Genomic DNA, 20,268 nt, shown 5'->3' on the forward strand with positions numbered 1-20,268 from the left:
TCTTGTATTTTATTAGTGCTATACTATCAGATACTCCAAATGTAAAGAGAAACATTTTATTTCTCAAGCTTTGAATGTATCACATCAACAACAAACTACAAAATAAAAGCAAGAGGAAGAGTAAAAAACACGTTAACATTCCTTGAAATATGTACTATCAGGTTATTGAGTACTCTCTTAGATTTAAACACAGATATATTCCATGCTCATTTCTTCCTTTGTCCTCGCTAATATAGGATCTATTTTTGTGTTCTCTTTAAACATATATTCTTTTTTCTTTTCTATATATTAGAAGTAGTGGTTTCAACATGCCTGTTTCTGCATGTTAATAAAGAACAAATTGAGGGTAATTTAGACTGTTTATACACTTATTGACGTTAAAAGCAAAAGGGAAATATTCCATTACTCAGAAAATGCAAACGCTTCTTGTAACAAAATATAATTGTTATACAACCCATTTGAATGAGCTTATTTTAAGTGGCTTTTAGGCATAAGTCAAAAGCTTGAATTTCTAGCTTTTGACTTATTTTGACTTAAATATAAGTGTTTAAAAACACTCTTTTGCTTTACCCAAACACTACAGAATGACTTAAAAGTTGTTTTGGCATAAAAGCACTTCAAATAAGTCAATCCAAACGGGCTCATAGTCATGTTTTGTCCTTATATTTCTTGTTATTTCAGTTTTATCGACATTTTTAAAATTGTATTCATTAACCTACAACAAAGGTTCCACGTTTCCAACTTTACTAATTAATCTTTTCCGACCCCAGTTATGAAATTACACTAGGTAGGTATGTTGTTATTGTTGTTGTTGATTCTTCCAAGTCTTTACTAAAGATTTTCAGGTTACCCTATGGTTATTCAAGGATCCTTTCATACATTATGTTAGGTATCAAGGAAAATCAATTCAACCAAATCTCCCTCGTACCTCATGTACTATGTCCTCTTTATCTCATGTACTATGTCTCTTTCTTTCTCCTATAAATTTCAAACTTCAAACAATATTATTGACATTATTAGTTTCTCAGAGTGAAGGACTTAGCAATAGTTAAATGGAATTACAAGGTTATTTCGTATTGTATGGTGATCCGCATAGCACAATTTGAAAAGAAAACAATGTTAACTTTTGAAATTGTAGACCCTGAAATACATGTTTACAGTCCATATTTTTTTGTTCTCATTTGTTATAATAGAGATAGGACTACCTTCACTTATATGTTTGTAAAATCATAGCTACCATATTAGGAATTTATTAGTATTTGGAAGTTTCAACCATATACCGCAGGTAGATATAATGTAGAGACTTGACATGATTAAACTTACAAACTTAATTATAATCCAAATTTAAGATTCACCTAGTGCATTGCATAATCATTCAACTCTTTAAAGAAAAGTATAGTACATTTTTTCACTACGCTATTACTTATTACTAGATAGGTGTTGCCCGTGCTGCGTACGGGCCCAACATAATGATTCATTAAATATATTGATGCTACGTAACCAAATAATTCATTAAAATCACGGCGAGTCATTGAATTGTTTTGGTCTTCAAAGATGACTAAGCAATATAATTCCAGAGTATAGCTTTATAGAGTGGAAATTTCCTTCTAAGGAAATGTATACTAATAATAGAAACAAAGCACCCAACGCCTTACATTATGTTATGGTCATTTTAACCTGCAAAATGCAATTACTAAATGCATCAATCTCCAATACAGCACTTAAGACAAGCTCCAGAGAGTTTGTATTCGTTGCTAGCCTTACTCTCCGTCCGTGTTGATATATCTACTCCAGCTTGACACTGTAAAAGAAGAAAGATACCCAAAAAAATATATATAAATGGTCTCAAATGGCAACAGATCCTAGGCTGACCAGATTGATTGCTATATGTAATTTTATTTGTTATTTTTTCTTAAGATTCATTGGCTAAATTATAATAAAATCAGCAACATTGAATGTGCTGCTGTATGTTTATTATTTCCTTATAATTCAGGCTTAAGCAAAAGTTCATATATATAAACTGTTAAGGAAACCACATACTTCTAAGCAAACCACATACTTCTAAGATACAGCTATAAATTAGTATGAGTTTTGTTGATTAGCAATATAGAAGAATTCTCTTAATATATGTTAATTGAGTGAACATGCTATCTATAGATTTCATGTCATTACAGAAACCACATACTTCTAAGCAAACCACATACTTCTAAGATACAGCTATAAATTAGTATGAGTTTTGTTGATTAGCAATATAGAAGAATTCTCTTAATATATGTTAATTGAGTGAACATGCTATCTATAGATTTCATGTCATTACAGAAAAATGCAGAACCAATGAACCAAAAACACAAATGTAGCTATTTGGTTATTCAAGCACAAGTCACTGGATAGGAGTTTTGTTGTTCAATCCAACGGCACAAAGATGTTATAATACAAAAGGACATGAAAAAGATTTAAACAGAATTTATCAAATTAAGCGCCCGTTTGATTAATTGAATTATGATATATTTATAAGCTCTCTGTACAACACCTGGGACTAATGCGAGCTCGCATTGAATTATTCATCGTATCGGAGAAATTTAACTCTGCTGTTAGATCAACATCATCTCCCTCCAAAAGTTTCTCTTTTTTCATTTATCAACTGTCTATAAGTGGCAAGTAATAGAAGCTTCTCTTGATGGTACCTTCTCAATATTGCTCTTTTCTTCTATTTTAGGACTACAGCAACCATGTAAAGAAAGATAGGAATCAATGCATGGATTATCTAAGCTTGTTTTTAGTAAGGAATATAAGCTTGAAGTTGTACCATATCAATGTCATGTTAAAAACAAAGATGATGTTGATTATTGAAGGGCATAGATTCTCGTAGAACTATAGGCCAATTGTTAGAAACCTAAAATATTTAGGACAGACCATTCTAAATTGGGTCTTCGGAGCAACCACTTGATGATATAGAAAAGCAAGAAATGAAGTCTAACTAAGACCACAAGGTTCAAATAATAACATTTTATATCAAGAATACTCACCACTAATCAACCTAAGCAAGGAAATAAATAAAAAAGCTTATTACATGGACCGCAGATTGTACGAAATTTCAATTTTCTTTTAGAGAAAAGTACCATATTATCTATGAGTATACCGTTTTTCAGAATATCCAGAAAGATGCATTATTTATAGAATATACAACAACAGAACATACCCAGTTTAATTCCACAAGTGGAGTTTGGCGAGGGTAGAATGTACGCAGATTTTACCTCTACCTTTGCGGGTAGAGAAGCTGTTTATTGATAGAATATAATGCACCAAATCAAGTGTACGGTGAAATACATATGCTATGTTATTAGTTTCGTTCGACTCTACAATTCAGATGCATCATGCACTAAAAAACGAAAACAATAGGGAAAAAAGATCCTTGAACAACAATATAATACACTAAAATTGACAATTCTTTGATCAAACATCCCAAAAAACTAAAATAACAAAACGATTAAGATCAGCTAAGAGAAGTTAAGAGAAGAATAATGTTTTAGAAGAACGCATAATTGTTTTACCTCGCCCAAAGTTGAAACTTCAACATAGTCAAGTACTTTCCTCTAGTAAAGTTCAGGGGCGGAGTTACAGCCTAGTAAGAGTGGTCAGGCGAACACCCTTCGTTCAAAAATTACGCTTTGTATATAGGTAAAATGCTACTGTATATTATAATATATAATGTTTTGAACAACCTTGAAGCAACTAAACGAGGTAGTCCAGCGGCGAATGGGCGTTCAAGAAAAATAATGCCCCAACTGGGCGCGAAGGTTCGAATCCAGTAGCTGCAAGCGCGGCTGCTATTTTCTTTTTTACATCTTTAAAAGAGCAACACTAATCCAACCTTTCCTATTTTATTGCTCATTAATAAGAATAGAGTAAAAAAGGAATATACTGATAAAGATAAATATTGATCCCTTAATATAAGGATAATTAATTACTTTCTATATCTATTTTCTATTACAAGTAAGTAATTTGCACCATAACAATTAATAAATCTGTTATTTTATCTTTGACTTTCTTTTCGTATCAGTACCCGTTGGATTCCCAACCAATTAGTCTTTGCTTTCTTTTTCTTTTCATTAACTTTTTTAAATAAAACTTAAAAGTATTTGTTTTATTGAAAGTTAATAAGCAAATGTTAAAAACTCTCTATAACTCTGCCAAAATAGAAAGCGAAAGGCTCCACAGAGAAATTAAAAATAAAAATAAAACTGATTCTGCTCCTCATTCTTGTGTCTTGTAGCTATCATTGTCGTTGTCAGAGGCCGGTGAAAGTTTGAAGCCTAAAAGTGGTTTCATTCTGAGCTGAATTCTCTTTTCTCTTATTTCTTTTGCTTTGTCCGTTCACTTCATACTAAATTAGATATGAACCCGTTAAAGCTAAATATTGCGTTTTTTGATTTAAAAAATTTTGGTGCATCCATTCATTAAAAAATCAATTACTAATATTGTGTAGTTTGATTTTAAATTTTCCGTGCACCCATTCACAAAAAGAAAAAAAATCTACTTATTCAATACTTGAACACCCTTCGTGAAATTCCTGGCTCCGCCCCTGGCAGTTGAGTTATGTATTGCTTAATTCCAGCTTCTCCAAAGAGGGAGAGCTACGGAGGAAATGAAAGAAAAAACACACACAAAAAAAAACACACACAAAAGTTATTAGCTAAACTGAATCACAAATCATAAGGAGATTTTAAATACTGAAAGTTATTAGCTAAACTGAATCACAAATCATAAGGAGATTTTAAATACTGATCCACAACAAAAACTCAGAATTATATCTGAAAAATACTCTCCAAAACATCTTGATAACCCCTTTTGTTTCTTCATATGTCAGATAGGATTACAACAAGAATCAGTTTCACCTAAAAGTTTAGTCTTTCCTTCAAAAGTCATGAAATTCAGCCACAAAAATGAAAAATCTGAAGAGAAATTGAAAAGCAAAAAAAAAAAAAAAAAAAAAAAGAGAGAGAGAGAGAACAGAAGATGATAGGGAAAAAGAAACAGAAGATTCAGGCAAAAATTTAAGAGGAGTATACCTGAACTTGTAAGTTTTAACACCAATTGAAATTTCCTTCAACAGCCATGAAATTCAGTTTACACAAAAACTCAAAAGGTTCATATCTGAACAGATAGCATCAGCCCATTGAGCAGCTTAACATTCTCTCTCTCTCTCTCTCTCTCTCTCTTTTTTTTTTTTTTTTTTTTTTTTTTTTTTTTTTTGAAAGTATCAAACGGCTGAAGCAAGTAATGCAAAATCGGATAATAGATGTAAGTGAAAAAATTAAATCATAGATGAGCATCAAGAAGCATACGGTGAACAAAATAGGCGCTTTTTACGTTTTTTTACTAAAATTAAAACTAATCCCGAGATACGGTCGTTTCCTACTATGATCAGTATAGATTCTCTATAACTAATTTCGATATTCGATATTATCAATATCTGCATAACTCTAACCAGCTACCATATAACCCCTAAATGAAGAAAAAGAACAAAGTCAGAGAACAAGAGGAAAAAAGAGCACACCTAGGTAAATTTCAAAGGGGTTATACCTCAAAAATTTTCGATCAGCATTATAAAATTTCCACGTGTCATACCGACCTCAAAAACAAAATAAAAATTTCAAGGAGGTTATATTTCTAAATTACAGGATAATCGGCCCTCGACTTAACAATAAATTAAAATGGTGGAACCAAAAATACCAAAATCCTTTATATAAAAGATAGAAATTCAAGGGGTTATACCTCAGTATATTCCCATTCCGCCGTCCGAAACTCCAAGAATGCTCACAGTTTGCAGTTTGAGGATTTTCTCCCAGAAATCCCTTTGAGGACTAATTTCAAACTCAGAAACCATGAAATCCTAAATTTAAAAAGATTTAACGGGAAAAAAAAGGAAAGCATGTTTCAGAAGATGTTGCTAAAAGGATGAAGAACAGCTAACCTGAAGATTATCAGATTAGTGCGAGACTCTAAAATTATGACTTTGATTTGGTTGTATCAGATCCCAGTGATCCTAATACAACACAGTTAGGTGCAAGAACTTCTCTCAGAGCTATTACATTTACCAGCATTATAATAACTTTGAGAGAACTGATAAGTTGTCAAATGGATTACCACACATCTATCCCTCGGAACAGAGAGATGAAAGGTTGTATTATTCTGTCTTCGTTTTTCATCTTATGGGTGACATCAACAAATACTCTGTATAGAAAAGTTGTGAGCTGAAAAGAAAAAGTCAGTATATCGAATAATATGACTAAATGAGCAACCTCCAACCTGCAGTAGCGAAAAGCATACTATACAAAACTCTTTAGACAAACTCAAGCTTAACCTTGTAATAATATTGCCAAAGTATTCTTCACCATAACTACAAAAAGAAAATGCTTTACTGATGTTATAAGATATGCCTCCTTCTTCTAAGCATAAGTGGCAATTTGTTGACATGTTAATTTCTGGTTTCACCCCTTTTATACAATGGTACAACTCTGCTTCGGAAGTTTATAACAAACAACTATATGATGGAGAGGTGGCATGAATATAGTTATCACTTTACTATATACAATAATTGTCCAGAAAATTACACATTTCCTCTATTAAAGATATGAATTATTAGAATATATTTTAGCAGTTCTCTCTTATTTCCTCTACGAATGAGCTGTCAAAAAGATGAGCAAGCATTCTCGAAGATGAAAATACCATCATACGCAATCTAAAAGCATTCTCGAAGATGAAAATACCATCATACGCAATCTAACAAACATATCACAAATGAGTTCATTTCACCTATCAGATTGAACAACTCTTACTAACACATCCATTAAATTCCTTATCAAGAACAAAATAAGGAAGTGGCAAACACGCACCAGAACCAAAAAATAAGCACAGACCGTAGATTAAACAGAATTGAAGTAGCCTGCTACACAGTTCTACGTATGGAGTACAAAACATTACCTGTTGGAAGCTACTTATTGAGTATAACCTTTCACAATCATCCATGACTCCACCGCCCTTGCTTTCGACATCGGCATATTGTTACTACCATATCTCTAAAAAAATAGAAGTTGACAGACAGAAACCAAATTAGACTAAAATAATAAAGTGAAGCAGAAAAATTGAGTGGAAGAATGCAACCAAACTAAGATTGAAAGGGAAGAACAGCGAAAGAGAGAAGTAGAAGACAATGGTAGACAGAAAATTCTAGATAGCAGCTGTTGCGGTGGCTGAATTTATGATTATGTATGCGTTGGCTATAGGATTAGAAGCCACGTTGAATAAACAAAACATGAAAGGATCAAAATATTCTTGAGGCATGTCAACGATCCTGCCTACCAAATCCGTGCTTCAGGCATGTCAACGATCCTGCCTACCAAACCCGTGCTTCTGTATAGTAGAAAAGTTACCCAAAGACGAAGCAAAAAGATTTATATGTATAAACCAAACAATATATTATACTTTCAGCAATTACGCAAATATATGTATTTTGACACTTCCATATGAATGTTATGGGTGTACAGAATATATGATACACATTTACAAAGCATATAGACAGAGTGTAGGCATTTAACTCATTGCATCATACAGCTATTAGATATATGCTAGTTTAGGAACTATATAGAGTACGTTACATATTTACGACCAAGTCAAAAGTCAACCGTTTATATATATATATATATGAGATGCACGGGATCCAATATGAGTAATTTAGTTAGTCTTTATGGTATGTATATTTTGCAAAGAATACCGCGGTTTTCCTTAGTGGGTCTCCGTATTTTTTTTCTTTTCCTCTTATTAATTGTGCTGTGTTTGCCCCTCTTGGACACATATATATTAGAAATTTTTGGTAATATGGCCAAGTAATATGGGATGGAGAAGTGGTTCATTTATTAATTCTTAAAGAACATGAAAAGTCAAAAGCGAACAAGTTAAAGTGCACGGAGAAAATAAATGTGTCGGAGAAGCAAAATTGAAGTGCATACGTTAGAAGAGAATAAATATTTACTGCTATGACATATGTCTACGTGGGATAAAACAATAGTTGGTTAAAGTCTACAACCAAGTAATATGGGACAAAGAGAGTACTTCACTTGGACGAAGAGAGTACTTCATTTATTAATTCTTAAAGAAAGTGAAAAATTAAATATAGCAATGTGGCCAAATAATATGAGAAGAATGGAGTATTTCATTTATTAATTCTTAAAGAATGTGAAAAGTCAAGTAATGTGACCAAGCAATATCCGACGGAGGGAGTACATCATTTATTCTTAAAGAACATGAAAAGTCAAAAGGGAACAATTAAAAGTACACGGAGGAAATAAATATGTGTCGAAGAATTAAAATTGAAGTGCATACATGTATATATGAGAAGAGAATAAATATTTAGCAAAAACGTGAAGAGTCAAAAGTGAATAAGTAAAAATGCACGGATGAAATCAATATGTATTGGAGAATTAAAATTAAAGTGCATATGTGTATACATGAAACAAGTAAAAATGCACAGAGGAAATAAATATGTGTTGGAGAATTAAAATTGAAGTGCATATGTGTATACATGAGAAGAGAATAAATATTTAGTACTATGACATATGTCCACGTGGATTTATTAATTCTTAAAGAACGTGAAAAGTCAAAAGTGAACAAGTAAAAGTGCACGGAGGAAATAAATTTGTGTAGGAGAATTAAAATTGAACTGCATACATTTATACATGAGAAATGAATAAATATTTAGCAAGAACGTAAATAGTTAAAAATAAATAAGTAAAAGTGTACGGAGAAAATAAATGTGCCGGAGAATTAAAATTGAAATGCACACGTCTACACATGAGAAAGGAATTAATATTAAGTATCATGATATATGTAAATATTCAGAAAGAACATGAAAAGTCAAAAGTGAACAAGTAAAAGTGCACGGAAGAAATAAATATGTATCGGAGAATTAAAACTGAAGTGCATACGTGTATATATGAGAAGAGAATAAATATTCAGTACTATGACATATGTCCATATGAGATTTATTAATTCTTAAAGAACGTGAAAAGTCAAAAGTAAATAAGTAAAAGTGCACGGAGGAAATGAAATTTATGTAAGAGAATTAAAATTGAACTGTATGCGTCTATATATAAGAAGGGAAAAAATATTCAACAAGAACGTAAAAGTCAAAAGAGAACAAGTAAAAGTGCACGAAAAAAATAAATGTGTCGGAGAATTAAAATTGAAATGCATACATCTATATATGAGAAGAGAATAAATATTAAATACTATGACATATATCTACGTGGGATAAAAAAACAGTTAGTTAAAGTATATAAGTTACATATCTTTTAGTGCAATCATTCATTGCGTATATAATTTATAAAGTTTTGGGTACAAATAGGTACTGCGATGTCGATCCCTCTGAGTCACTTATATATAATAGAAAAATTGCCATTACCTGTAACTAAACATTACTTAATCATCAAGAATATTTTTCTCCCCGGCTCTGCGCGAGATTTAACTGGAATGCTTGGAGGTGTCTTGTTCACTTGTTACCAGGTTTCTTTCTTTCCCTTCTGGCTTAGTTTTCCAGTATCGTATTGGTCCTGTGGTATCAAACAATGCATGTCTTGATTCCTTTTATAAACTGAAGCCACAGAAGCATCTCATTTCTTAAAGGATAAATGACTTCTCATCAGACTTGCATTTGTAACAGTTTCATTCACTGTTTCTACTTGAAACATATGCCAGACAAATGCTCCTTTCCTTAAAGAAAATGATGATTTCTTTCCACTAAGATAGTTACCATGGCAGCATAGTATGGGGCGAAATAGAACATTCCTTGGGACATTTTTCTTTGACCTGCCTCCTACACCAAGCCTACTTTTAATGATTATTGAATCATAAATACTTATTGGAAAATGACTCTCGTGGTTGCTTTCTTTTCAGGGTTCTAATTTAGACAGTAATGCTAAAATGTGGCGTTTGGTGGCAGATCTCATGAATGATCTCGGTATGCTCTTTCACCTGTATGTTGTGTTAACTCTAGTCATTTTTGTGCTTCGTATCTAATTACATGAAAGAAATACTTCCTATGTTGGTCTATCCCATGTTGGTCTATCCCATTATTATATGATGGTGTTTGACTGGCCATGGCCATGGTGTTTACCATGTTCTTTGACTTGCATTTGGTTTTAGTGACAGTAGAAGAACATAGTAAAGTAATGGTAGAAGAGTTCGTTCGATAGAGAAAATATCACATCAAAATTTATTTGAATAGTTTAGTGAATTTGAATTGTTGAATGTTAAAAGTTGTGTAGAAATGGAATGGTGCAAAACATTTTAAGACATTCTGAAAGGGAAAGAGTGTCATATAAATTAGGCTAGAGGTCACAAAGAGTATAAGTAACAAGGCACTGGTTATTCTAAGTTTAGAAATGCAGCAAAAGTGTATTTGATATTAAGAAACAGTTTCTGGAAGGTTTGAGACACTGCTTTGTGCATTCGTTGTCATTCCTGAAACGGGTCCAATGACGATAAAATCATTTGCATTTCTTGCAGGAATGTTGATGGATCTTGTGTCTCCTTTATTTCCATCAGCCTTTGTGTTCATCGTCTGCATAGGGAGTTTATCAAGGTCATTCAGTAAGTGAAATATCTGCTCTTTGAAATGCCAATATCATTCACTTATCTTCTAATTAAAGAAGTGCAGAGTCTGCCTGTGTCTAGCACTCGACTTGTTTGTCTAATGTCTCTTGTTTTTCTTGTGTTGGGGCTGTTAGCATGAATTGTCTGATGTATCAGATCCTTCACCTTGCCGACAGTACTAATGTGCTTTGTAATTCAATGTAAAGATGCTTTCCTTTACTGTCTTGATCTGTCGTGTCTAGATTTATTACATGGGTGAATCTTATAGTATATATTTAAAATGATACAAAAGTTTTGAAAAGATACTATTTTGTTTAGCTGCTCTTACTGCAATTGTTGAGTCCCTTATTCCAAGAGTCACACAAAATAGATATAAAGGTATCACACTTTCTTTTCCTAAAAACTAGTCTACTCTCTTTCTCCAAGAGTCATACAAAATAGATATGAAGCTATCAGACTTTCTTTTTTCCAAAAAACCTAGTCTATAGCAGCATGTGAATCCAACATTTTGGGAGAGGTTCATAATCTCCTGTATCACGACCATATCTCTTTTAAAGTGCCTAAATCATTTAAAAGATCATTGTACTATTTCTTTCACCTAGGTAATGGAAATTAGAATCAGCTACTGATCAGTTTCCTGGTTCCTCGTCATCATGAGCGAACTTTTCACCTTCACGCGTGGCTTCAATTACTGAAGATTGTAAACTCCTTTTCCTTGTTGAATAAGTAGATTGATCTTACTGACAGGGAGGACAAATCCCATGTGCAAGAGTTCCATTCTGTGAACAGTACACACTCATCTATATAGGTTGGAGAGTCCTTACGAGTAAAATATACAAATTGCAGTGCATAGTAACTTACCAGTTTTCAAAACAAAACTAGTCCACAAATTGCTTGTGGAGTCACTTCCCGTCCCCTGTTGACTTCCAGCTTCCAAGTAGTGCTAAAATAGAGCTTGCATAATGCAGCTGATAGATAGCAGGTTAAGTATCAAACTCTGCATGTCAGTCACGACTTCGCAAATGAAAAATGTTTAACGCCCTTTCCCGATCTCTTGCACATATATCGTATGGTCTATTGGTCTTCAACTTTGCGTCAGAAGTTTGTAAATCTTATGGCCTTAAGCTTCCTAACTGTTCTACCTGCTGAATACTTTTAAGGTTTAGGTTACTTAATAATTACTTATTGCTCTGGTGTTGTAATGTTTACTTTCTTCTTCTTGAATGCTTTCATTGTTTGTCCGTCTGACTAGAATATTATGAGATTTCAATTGCAGTAGCTTTATGATCTACAGGTTTTCATGAAATTCATCCCCATTTTAGATGCTGGTAATTTTCTGGCAACAATTTTAAGAAGTCTGAAGCATGTTCTTAACCTTGGTGGCTGGCCTTTAAGATTTAATTTTTCTTGTTAATGAGGCCAAATATGCTGCACCGATGGGAATGATTCTCTAAATCTCATCTATTTGTACTCATTTAGCTGGTGTTGCTAGTGGAGCCACTAGAGCAGCTTTGACGCAGCACTTTGCCCTTGAAAACAATGCGGCAGATATAGCTGCAAAGGTATTGTGATAGATATTAAGCTGGCACAAGAGCTGCAAATCTTTTACTCAGTTTTGATATCCAATTTTCCTGTTTCTGATAGGAAGGAAGCCAAGAAACTCTTGCTACGATGATTGGGATGGCTTTAGGAATGTTTCTTGCACGCATCACAATTGGCCACTCATTTGCCATTTGGATATCCTTTTTGTCTCTTACTATGTTCCATATGTATGGTCAGTTATGCTTTGCTTTGATTCCCTGTTTCCATGAGTTGTAAAATGGAAAGCTGAAGCTTTCTAAAATGCAACGCATACTAACTCCATGCATCTGGCAGCAAACTACAAGGCTGTCTGTTGTCTTTCGCTGAATACTCTGAACTGTGAAAGATGCTCCATTGTTTTATCACATTTCCTCAAGACAGGCCAGGGTGAGTTGAAACATCGTAATTTTAGCATAGTCATCAGAAGGGATAACTCTATCCGTGTCCTAGAATATCGTCTGAGTAGGAATATCTCATGACATTATGAGGCTAAAATGACCCAAATTTTCTGTTGCTTTTGCCTTTTGCGATAGAATCATATCATTAGAGTTCCTCTGTCTCTGTGTGCTGAATGTTGCACACGAGTCTTTGAATATGCATGCAGAAAAAAATATGTGAATCCTGAGCTTTATGTCTAATAACATTAGTTTGCTTATCTAGATGTTTCATGCATTGGTTCCAGTTCTCTCTCCAAAGCAGGTCTCCTCCATGGAGCATGTTCTACCTTTATGGATGAGCTCATGGAGCTTAAAGGGCGGTGACTCTCTATACAAGCAAGTACATTTAGGTATCAGAGTTTCTTCGCTTGACAGCCTTGCTATGTGAGTTCATGTTTCTTATTACTAATTTGCACCCATATCTGTTGAACATGGTAGTAGCAGAGAAGAAACATAATTTTCTTCTTAACTTGTTAACAAATAAATTTGCTTCTCATTGTCTAAAAGGCCGAAAGATATAGAAAGAGTATAGAGTGTTGTAATCTAGAGATGATAAGAAACTTATATTTAAACGTATATGTTTTTTCTTTTCCTCAAGACTTTCTTTCAATGTTTCCTGTATATATTAAAAGTTGGATAACCTAATTTTGTTACAAAAGGAAAATGACAACATCCACTAGATGTTTCATCATGGGATACTTTTTACAAGTGGATTCTGAACTAGATTTCACAAAAGAGAGTGAATATTGGAGTGTTGTCTTTTTGCTATTTTTATTTCAATCCTTATCTTCACAAGTCGATTTAAAAAAGTATATTTTCTGTTTTCTTCAAATGCCTTAATCACTTTCGCCTTGGTTTTTCTGTTGAATATTAAAAAGTTCACAATTTGATTGTAAGGCTGCGTACGATAGACCCTTGTGGTCCGGTACTTTCCCGGATCCCGCGCATAGGGAGCTTATTGCACCGGGCTGCCCTTTTACGATTTGATTTTTCTGTCTCTAGAAAGTGAATATTTTTTTAACTGTTTACGTGTTTCTCTCTATTTTTGAAGTAGCAAAATAAAATTTTCTTTTTAGTTATCTTCCAATTTCTTTCTCTTTCTAAAAAAGTTATATAGTTGGTTGATAACTTCATTTTAACCACAAATTAAGCAAAGGGGGATACAAACGAATTTCAAACAAGTTTAATAGCATGTTGTTAACTTCGGGTTTTCTTCTTATTTTGTTTTCTCGTTGCCTTTCTATTATTACTAAATTTTTCTTTTCATTCAAAAATTTGTTTGATCAGCTAGTATGAGGATAGAAGAAGTAGCACTAGAAATGAAAAGCAATCCATAAGTCTTTGTGTGTCAGTTTGACTTGATGAGAAGATTTGCATTTTGAAAATAGGTACTCAATTACACTTCTAAAATTTTTATCATTTTTTCATTACTACTAACGATCAATTAGCTCACAAAAGAATCTTCCTTTAAAACGCAAAATATTAGATAATCTTATACATTGTGTATATGATTTCTTTCTTCTTCTTTATTTATAAGCCTAAGAGACGTCTTTCCGTTTTTACCTAGATGTTAATTCACTCCTTTTCGCTTCTTTTGATTCGAAAAACAAAAAGACAATACAATTAATGAAGCCATGCTGTTTCTAAAATTCGTTTCTCCAACATGATCCCCAAATTTCCGAAAAGGAACAGATCCATCCTTTTCTTTTATTTCCTTTTTTGCTTCTTTTTTTCTGGATTTACAAAAATCATTACCGTAAAGTTAATGTCGTATCTTTTCTAAAATCCTATCCCTTTTATTTTGCATTTGATAGGAGGCTTAAATGATAATCATTCTTGACCATGTAATCTTATGAGAATAACTAAAATTTTAAGGTGTAATGTTGACATGCAAAAACTTAGGGGGGAACCATTATGGAATACTTGTATTAGTTGTATAACTATATTGCTACAGCGAAAAGGTTGTAATGATAATTAGCCAGCTTCAAATAGCATGTTGTGTTAAATAGTACCTTGGTATGCTTCCTATAGTCAAACTTTATGGTCAATGTATTTTTCTCTGAAGTGGCTCTCTAATGCACTTCTAATGGATTACTGCTCCTAGATTGTTAAAAAGCAGTGTGTTGAATATTTGGGCAGTTGAGTAACGAATTGTCTTTGATGGACAGGGTCAACCTCTTACAATCTGCTAAATCGCATTACAAGAAAGGTTGATAGATATATTAAACGTTTTTCAAGCTAAACTATTTGAGCTATGAATTTCGCTTATATCTTCTCTCTTGTCTTTTTAGAGAAGTATTTACTTCAACAAAAAAGCGGTATTATCAGGATTATCACTCATAAGGATTCAACGGCAGCTGATATATTGCAATCGTTCATCCATGCTCTTGTCATGGCAAAACTAAGTGATCAAGATAGATCCATGTCTTCCGAAAGCCAATCATGGATGGATAAACATTATGAAGTCTTTGTTTTGAAGGTATTTGTCTACATCAGGAGCTTCTTTTTATGGAGGAAATTTCATGATATATTCACTACATTTACAATTACTGAAGCAAAGTAAACTATCTGTATCAAATATTTGCAAAAACAGCTTATTAACAATTTGAAGTAAAAGCCACCTGAATAGGTTGATGTTCCATTATGAGTCATGCGAAAAAATCCATAAGCTAAAAATTGTATCTGAAAAGTGAAAGCTGGTGAATGGTGTAAGAGGACGTGTGCAAATGCCAACAAGAAGTCACCTGCATTTTTTTTTTTTTTTTTTTGTGACGGTGATGTTTGGGTCAGCTTGCACGCCCCTCGACTATTCCACTAGGTAGCGCTACCTCCTACCAACACAGGTACCAAGTAACTCTACCCGGCACGACGTAGGCAGATGAGAAGAAATCACTTAGTGTTTTTCGCCTCTGCTGGGATTTGAACCTAAGATCTCTTTTTTTTTTCTGGGAGACCTTTCCCCACTTTCTTGGCCACACCCTTGGATGCAAGAAGTCACCCACATATAAGCCCAGTCACCCACATATAAGCCCATTCTGTCATGCCAATTTTCCATTAACTATTTGCTTTGTATTTTGTGTTTTTAGATTGAGCTAAGTATCTTATTTCTTTCACAATTCTCTGTTACAGCTTCAGTCATCAGGATGGAAGACTGAACGGCTGCTATCATCATCAGTTGTTTGGAGAGCAAATTGGCTGGTAAATTATTCAGAGGGCAAGCAAGACTAGAATGCTTTAATACGGACTGAAAGTCATCTAGTTTTGGTCAGATGAAACTTTTGGAACTAAAAGTTGCTTATTTAAAAATAGATGTGCTTTCAAGTTCCGACTTGGGGGGATTTCAAGTCATCATTCGGTATGTCTTGGATCCTTCAATGGTCATTGAGAAGGTAAACCTTAAAAAGAGAAGAGTATACTTGGTAAGAGGAGTTATTTAGTTATGTGTCAAATATCAGAACCAGTCAGTTTAGCCTGGCTTACATGCTGTGTCCAAAGGATAGCATTTGATTCATGGTTTCCAAGATCTTGGAGAAACTCTTGTTTACTGTAATTTTAAGAAGGTGCTGGCTATTCTTGAGAACAAAGTTGTACTTTATGGCATTATTTGAGAAGCCTGAGTGGAGATACCATTGAGGTGTGCCCCAACAAATGGAAGAGTTTGGTTTATTCAGAAGGAATTGGCATTTGCAATAAAATGCTCTCAATACATCTTAGTGTTACTGTTTTATTGGCCTTTAAAATTATGTTATGTAGGTCAAGTCCTTTTCTTCCTACTGCACAAAAACTAACTCCAAGTAGGGCTTTCACCGGAAAATTGAAAATTAAAAATTGAAGTATATTCACAATATAGCCACTCCTCTGGCAGTCAGCGCTCTCTTCACCAATTAAGTCAATTAAGACCTATTCATATCCCAAACTATGAATAATACTACAACATAAGCATTTTGTAACTTTAGTAATTCTTCTCATCCCAAACTATAAGTTAAATTACATGGCCAAAAGTTCAACAGTAACACCTGAAAAAACAATTAATTAAAATGCTGGTTAACAAGAAATAAAAATATTTGACTTTGGTTTTGGTTGTGTTCCTGTAAAGCACATTCTAGGACACAGGCGTGAGAGTCTCAGTCCGTGTTCAACACCTGCTTGACTAGCTCAAAAGGAAGCAACTGGAGTGTGTAGATGGGCTTTGAATAAGAGTTGGGAGTCATTCTGGAATATCACCTTCTGGCATCCATACGCGAAGGAGCTGGTCATAAAATGAACAAGTAGCAATGACATTCTTCTTCTTCATACCATTCCCCCCTAAACAACCTCTTTGCCAATCTGCTCCATATGCCAAGGAACCGTGTTTATTATAGGTTTCAAGTACTTCAGCTTTATCATCTTTAACCTTGACAACTGCAAATCCGTTATGCATACAAGCAGTCAAGACTAGGTCAGGTACAGAAGGATGGTACTTAATTCTCCAAACCCCTCCACCCAAGGAGATTGATGTCTCGTTTACAGGTTTTCCAATTGATCTTACGTCCCATACCCTTAGGTGTTCATCATAGCTACCGGTGAGTAAGGTATAAGGATCACTTGGGCTCTTAGTAATGCAGCAAATCCCCATTGTGTGAACTTTCCTATTTTGGAATGCTAAGTTAGAGGGATCATCTCGCATATCCCAGCAACTAAATTTGCAGTCATCTGAACCTGTGTACACCAGTTGTGGTTGGTGGATATCAAAAGAGGCAGCCCAAAGTTCAAAATCATGCGCTTTCCAGTCTCTGGAAATGCTCAGTTGAGACTCAAGGAGTGAAATTATTGAGACTGATCCATCTGAAAGCCCCACAGCGAGGGATGTAGCTGATGGAATCCAGTCTATACACAAGCACATAGAGGAACTGACATGTTCGTTGCTTACCTCCACTAAATTATTCCCTATAAGAAGAAGAAGAAGATCTCGTCTTGTTAGTGCTTCAGTTATTTACAAAGAGTAAAGTGTCAAATGAAGCAAGGTACTGCAAGGACTACCAATGCTAAATGAAAAAGGGGGGAAAAAGGTCGATGGAACATTTATAAATATGGAAAACATAATAATGAGTCCACGGACGAAGTAGAACAAAATTGTAATATTTGTTAGATGTTACTGGACCTGCAAAGTAGTTCAGATTCATATAGCATGCATATTTCCAGCCTCCTACAAAAGGAACTCGCTTATCAAGTCTTTCAAACTATAAAATCAATCATTTCACGTTGGTAAAACCGAAGAGAAGTGCTGACAGGCCATTGCTTCTTGTTGTGAGAATAGACTTTATTAACATTCAGCATGTATTGAACTCCTACATTTTGTCAAAATACATGCCCCCACACCTATGATTTATGCATTTCCGAGCTACCTATGAAGTAAGAACACTCACTAGACAAGATTGATACCAAAACACTCTGAGTCTTTCACTAGTATTCTGAGTCCACTTGAGTTGGCTAGACAATTACATATGCAGATTTTAAAAGATGATGCTAGAACTGCGGGAAACTTCTTAATAGCTAAGTGAAAGAAAATCAGTTTCAAATGAATGTGGTTATAAAGGATGTATTACGTCTAAGTCATTTACACAATCCTATTCCAATTCCTACAATCTACACATTACTTAAAGATTTCCATTGTTTACTTCCTCCATCACAGACAGCTATTGTTAAGTACTTTTAACCTCATACAAGTGTATTTCAGTGTTTGTGGGATACCCATCACTGGATGCTAAATTTCTGCGTTTAAAAATAAGAGCAAATTTAGCCTACTTTAGTAACGACAAGGGCATATTTGACCCCAACTGTTAACAGAAGCAAAATCTGTTCCATTTCGCATAGTTCAGGGGCTAATTTGACCTTTACCCCTTTTTTTTTGATAAAAGCAATGAAATAATCTCATAAAGCTACCTATTTCTGATCTGATAGTAACCTGGGGAACTTCTTTATGTGTCTCTGATCCAATACAACAACATACTACACCTCGATTCCAAGTTAGTTGGTTCATTGTGAATCCTCAATACTCATTTCTCAACACTTGGACCCGTTTCATTCCGTTTATCTTTAATAGCACAACAACAACATACCCAATGTAATCTCACAAGTGGGGTCTGGGGAGGGTACTACGTAGGCAGACCTTAGCCCTACCTTGGGAGGTAGAAAGGTTGTTTCCGATAGACCCTCGGTTCAAGGAAAAGCAGTTTGGAAAAAGAAAATCTAATAGTAAAAGAAATTAAATTAGTCTGGTTCTCCCTCATGTAACACTTCCCCTTGACTATAAACAACATACAACAAGAAAATAAACACTCAAACATACCAGGAAGTTGTGATTCATCCAAACAAGATTCAAGTTTGTGAACTCTAACATAACCATCAGCATCAGCTTGAGCAAGTAATGGACCCACATTTCCTCCCAACGGGCTCCATTTTATATCGAAAATACCAGCTGTTTGTACTCTATGTATCAAACTAAGGCGACTAGAATCAGCATCAACATCAAACAAGGATATACTACCAGTTCTACTAGGTTGATCTCCTTCTTGTAAAGTATAAGTGCATGCAGCTAGAACATTGTGAAAAGATTCATGTGGACAAAACTCTACAGCATCAGCATTTCCATCAAGGTTGCAATGAGCTATATCCATACCTGGATAATATGAACTAAAAAGTGAATGAACAAAATGTCAAAGTTCAGTTGGGCAATTCGTCGAACAGGTTACGAACTTGATAACTAAAACGGAAATCAGTTTTTTCCTATGGAAAAAGGAGTTGTGGGGGGGTGGGGGCGTGGGGTGGAGTTGGGGGCGGGGGGGTGTGTGTGTGTGTGTACATGTGAATGTGAGTGTGTGTCTATGTGTATGGTGTCGGCTGCTTAGTGCATTGGCTGCATTCTTTATTTTAATTGCTAAGCTCTAGGTTTTAAGTCTTGGTCCCTCGGTCTAATTGTATATCTTTTTTATATATTTTTTTTTTCAAAAAAAAAAAAAAAAAAACTATGAAAACTTTGTTGTAACGAGTCTCGGTAACGGATATTTCGGCTCTCGCAGATGAAGAATGTAGCAAAACACGATAATTGGTGTGAAGCCACTAGGTCGAGGGCACGTCTGCTTAGGCGTCACGCATGACGTGAAAGATTTAAAAAAAAGGGGCTCTGTTGTATGTGTTTCTATTGCTGCTTCACTTTATTGCACAACACAATGAATATTAAATTTTACTACACAGTTGAAGACTACTATTTCTCAATTTTGTTGATGCCAAATCTAGTTCAAACACAATAATAAAAAGCACAGGAAAAATAAGTTTGGAATAGGAAAAAAAATGGATCTTATGGTATTTTCTATTTTTATTCTCGCTCCTAAAGATAAATGTGTGACTCTTATTGGATAGGAGCAAACATATTCATTGCTACTATCTTGTAGATGCACTTGTGATGGATATATAAGAATACAAGGGAATCTTGCCTCTTACTGTTGTTAGTTAAAGGTCAAAAAGGTGTGACAGTACAATACCATTGCTAAATGGAAGTGTCAGTTTGTGGACTTTGATGCCTACTGCCTTGACTCTTTTTAGAAGGGGGCAAATCTTGAAT

General features: G+C 34.3%; 2 protein-coding genes and 1 long non-coding RNA gene across 3 annotated transcripts; 1 reads left to right on the forward strand and 2 right to left on the reverse strand.

The window, feature by feature from the left end:
- Positions 1–1,484: 1,484 nt before the first annotated feature.
- On the reverse strand, positions 1,485–3,604 carry LOC132067846 (uncharacterized). Its single transcript, XR_009417245.1, has 3 exons — positions 3,552–3,604; positions 1,678–1,801; positions 1,485–1,558 (listed from the first exon to the last, which is right to left on the reverse strand). It is a non-coding gene; the product is annotated as an uncharacterized LOC132067846 (long non-coding RNA).
- A 5,807-nt stretch (positions 3,605–9,411) lies between these two features.
- Positions 9,412–16,376, forward strand: LOC132066232 (protein root UVB sensitive 3). The gene is made up of 10 exons (XM_059459582.1): positions 9,412–9,561; positions 9,952–10,015; positions 10,564–10,647; positions 12,130–12,212; positions 12,295–12,424; positions 12,526–12,618; positions 12,914–13,052; positions 14,837–14,877; positions 14,960–15,147; positions 15,798–16,376. The coding sequence occupies exons 1-10, from the start codon at positions 9,412–9,414 to the stop codon at positions 15,894–15,896; spliced, it is 1,071 nt and encodes a 356-aa protein (XP_059315565.1). The 3' UTR covers positions 15,897–16,376.
- A 203-nt stretch (positions 16,377–16,579) lies between these two features.
- On the reverse strand, positions 16,580–19,477 carry LOC132067847 (uncharacterized). Its single transcript, XM_059461223.1, has 2 exons — positions 18,997–19,477; positions 16,580–17,594 (listed from the first exon to the last, which is right to left on the reverse strand). The coding sequence occupies exons 1-2, from the start codon at positions 19,322–19,324 to the stop codon at positions 16,876–16,878; spliced, it is 1,047 nt and encodes a 348-aa protein (XP_059317206.1). The 5' UTR covers positions 19,325–19,477; the 3' UTR covers positions 16,580–16,875.
- Between the last annotated feature and the right edge of the window lie 791 nt (positions 19,478–20,268).

Source organism: Lycium ferocissimum, chromosome 8, assembly GCF_029784015.1.
Source record: "Lycium ferocissimum isolate CSIRO_LF1 chromosome 8, AGI_CSIRO_Lferr_CH_V1, whole genome shotgun sequence".
NCBI lineage: Eukaryota > Viridiplantae > Streptophyta > Magnoliopsida > Solanales > Solanaceae > Lycium > Lycium ferocissimum.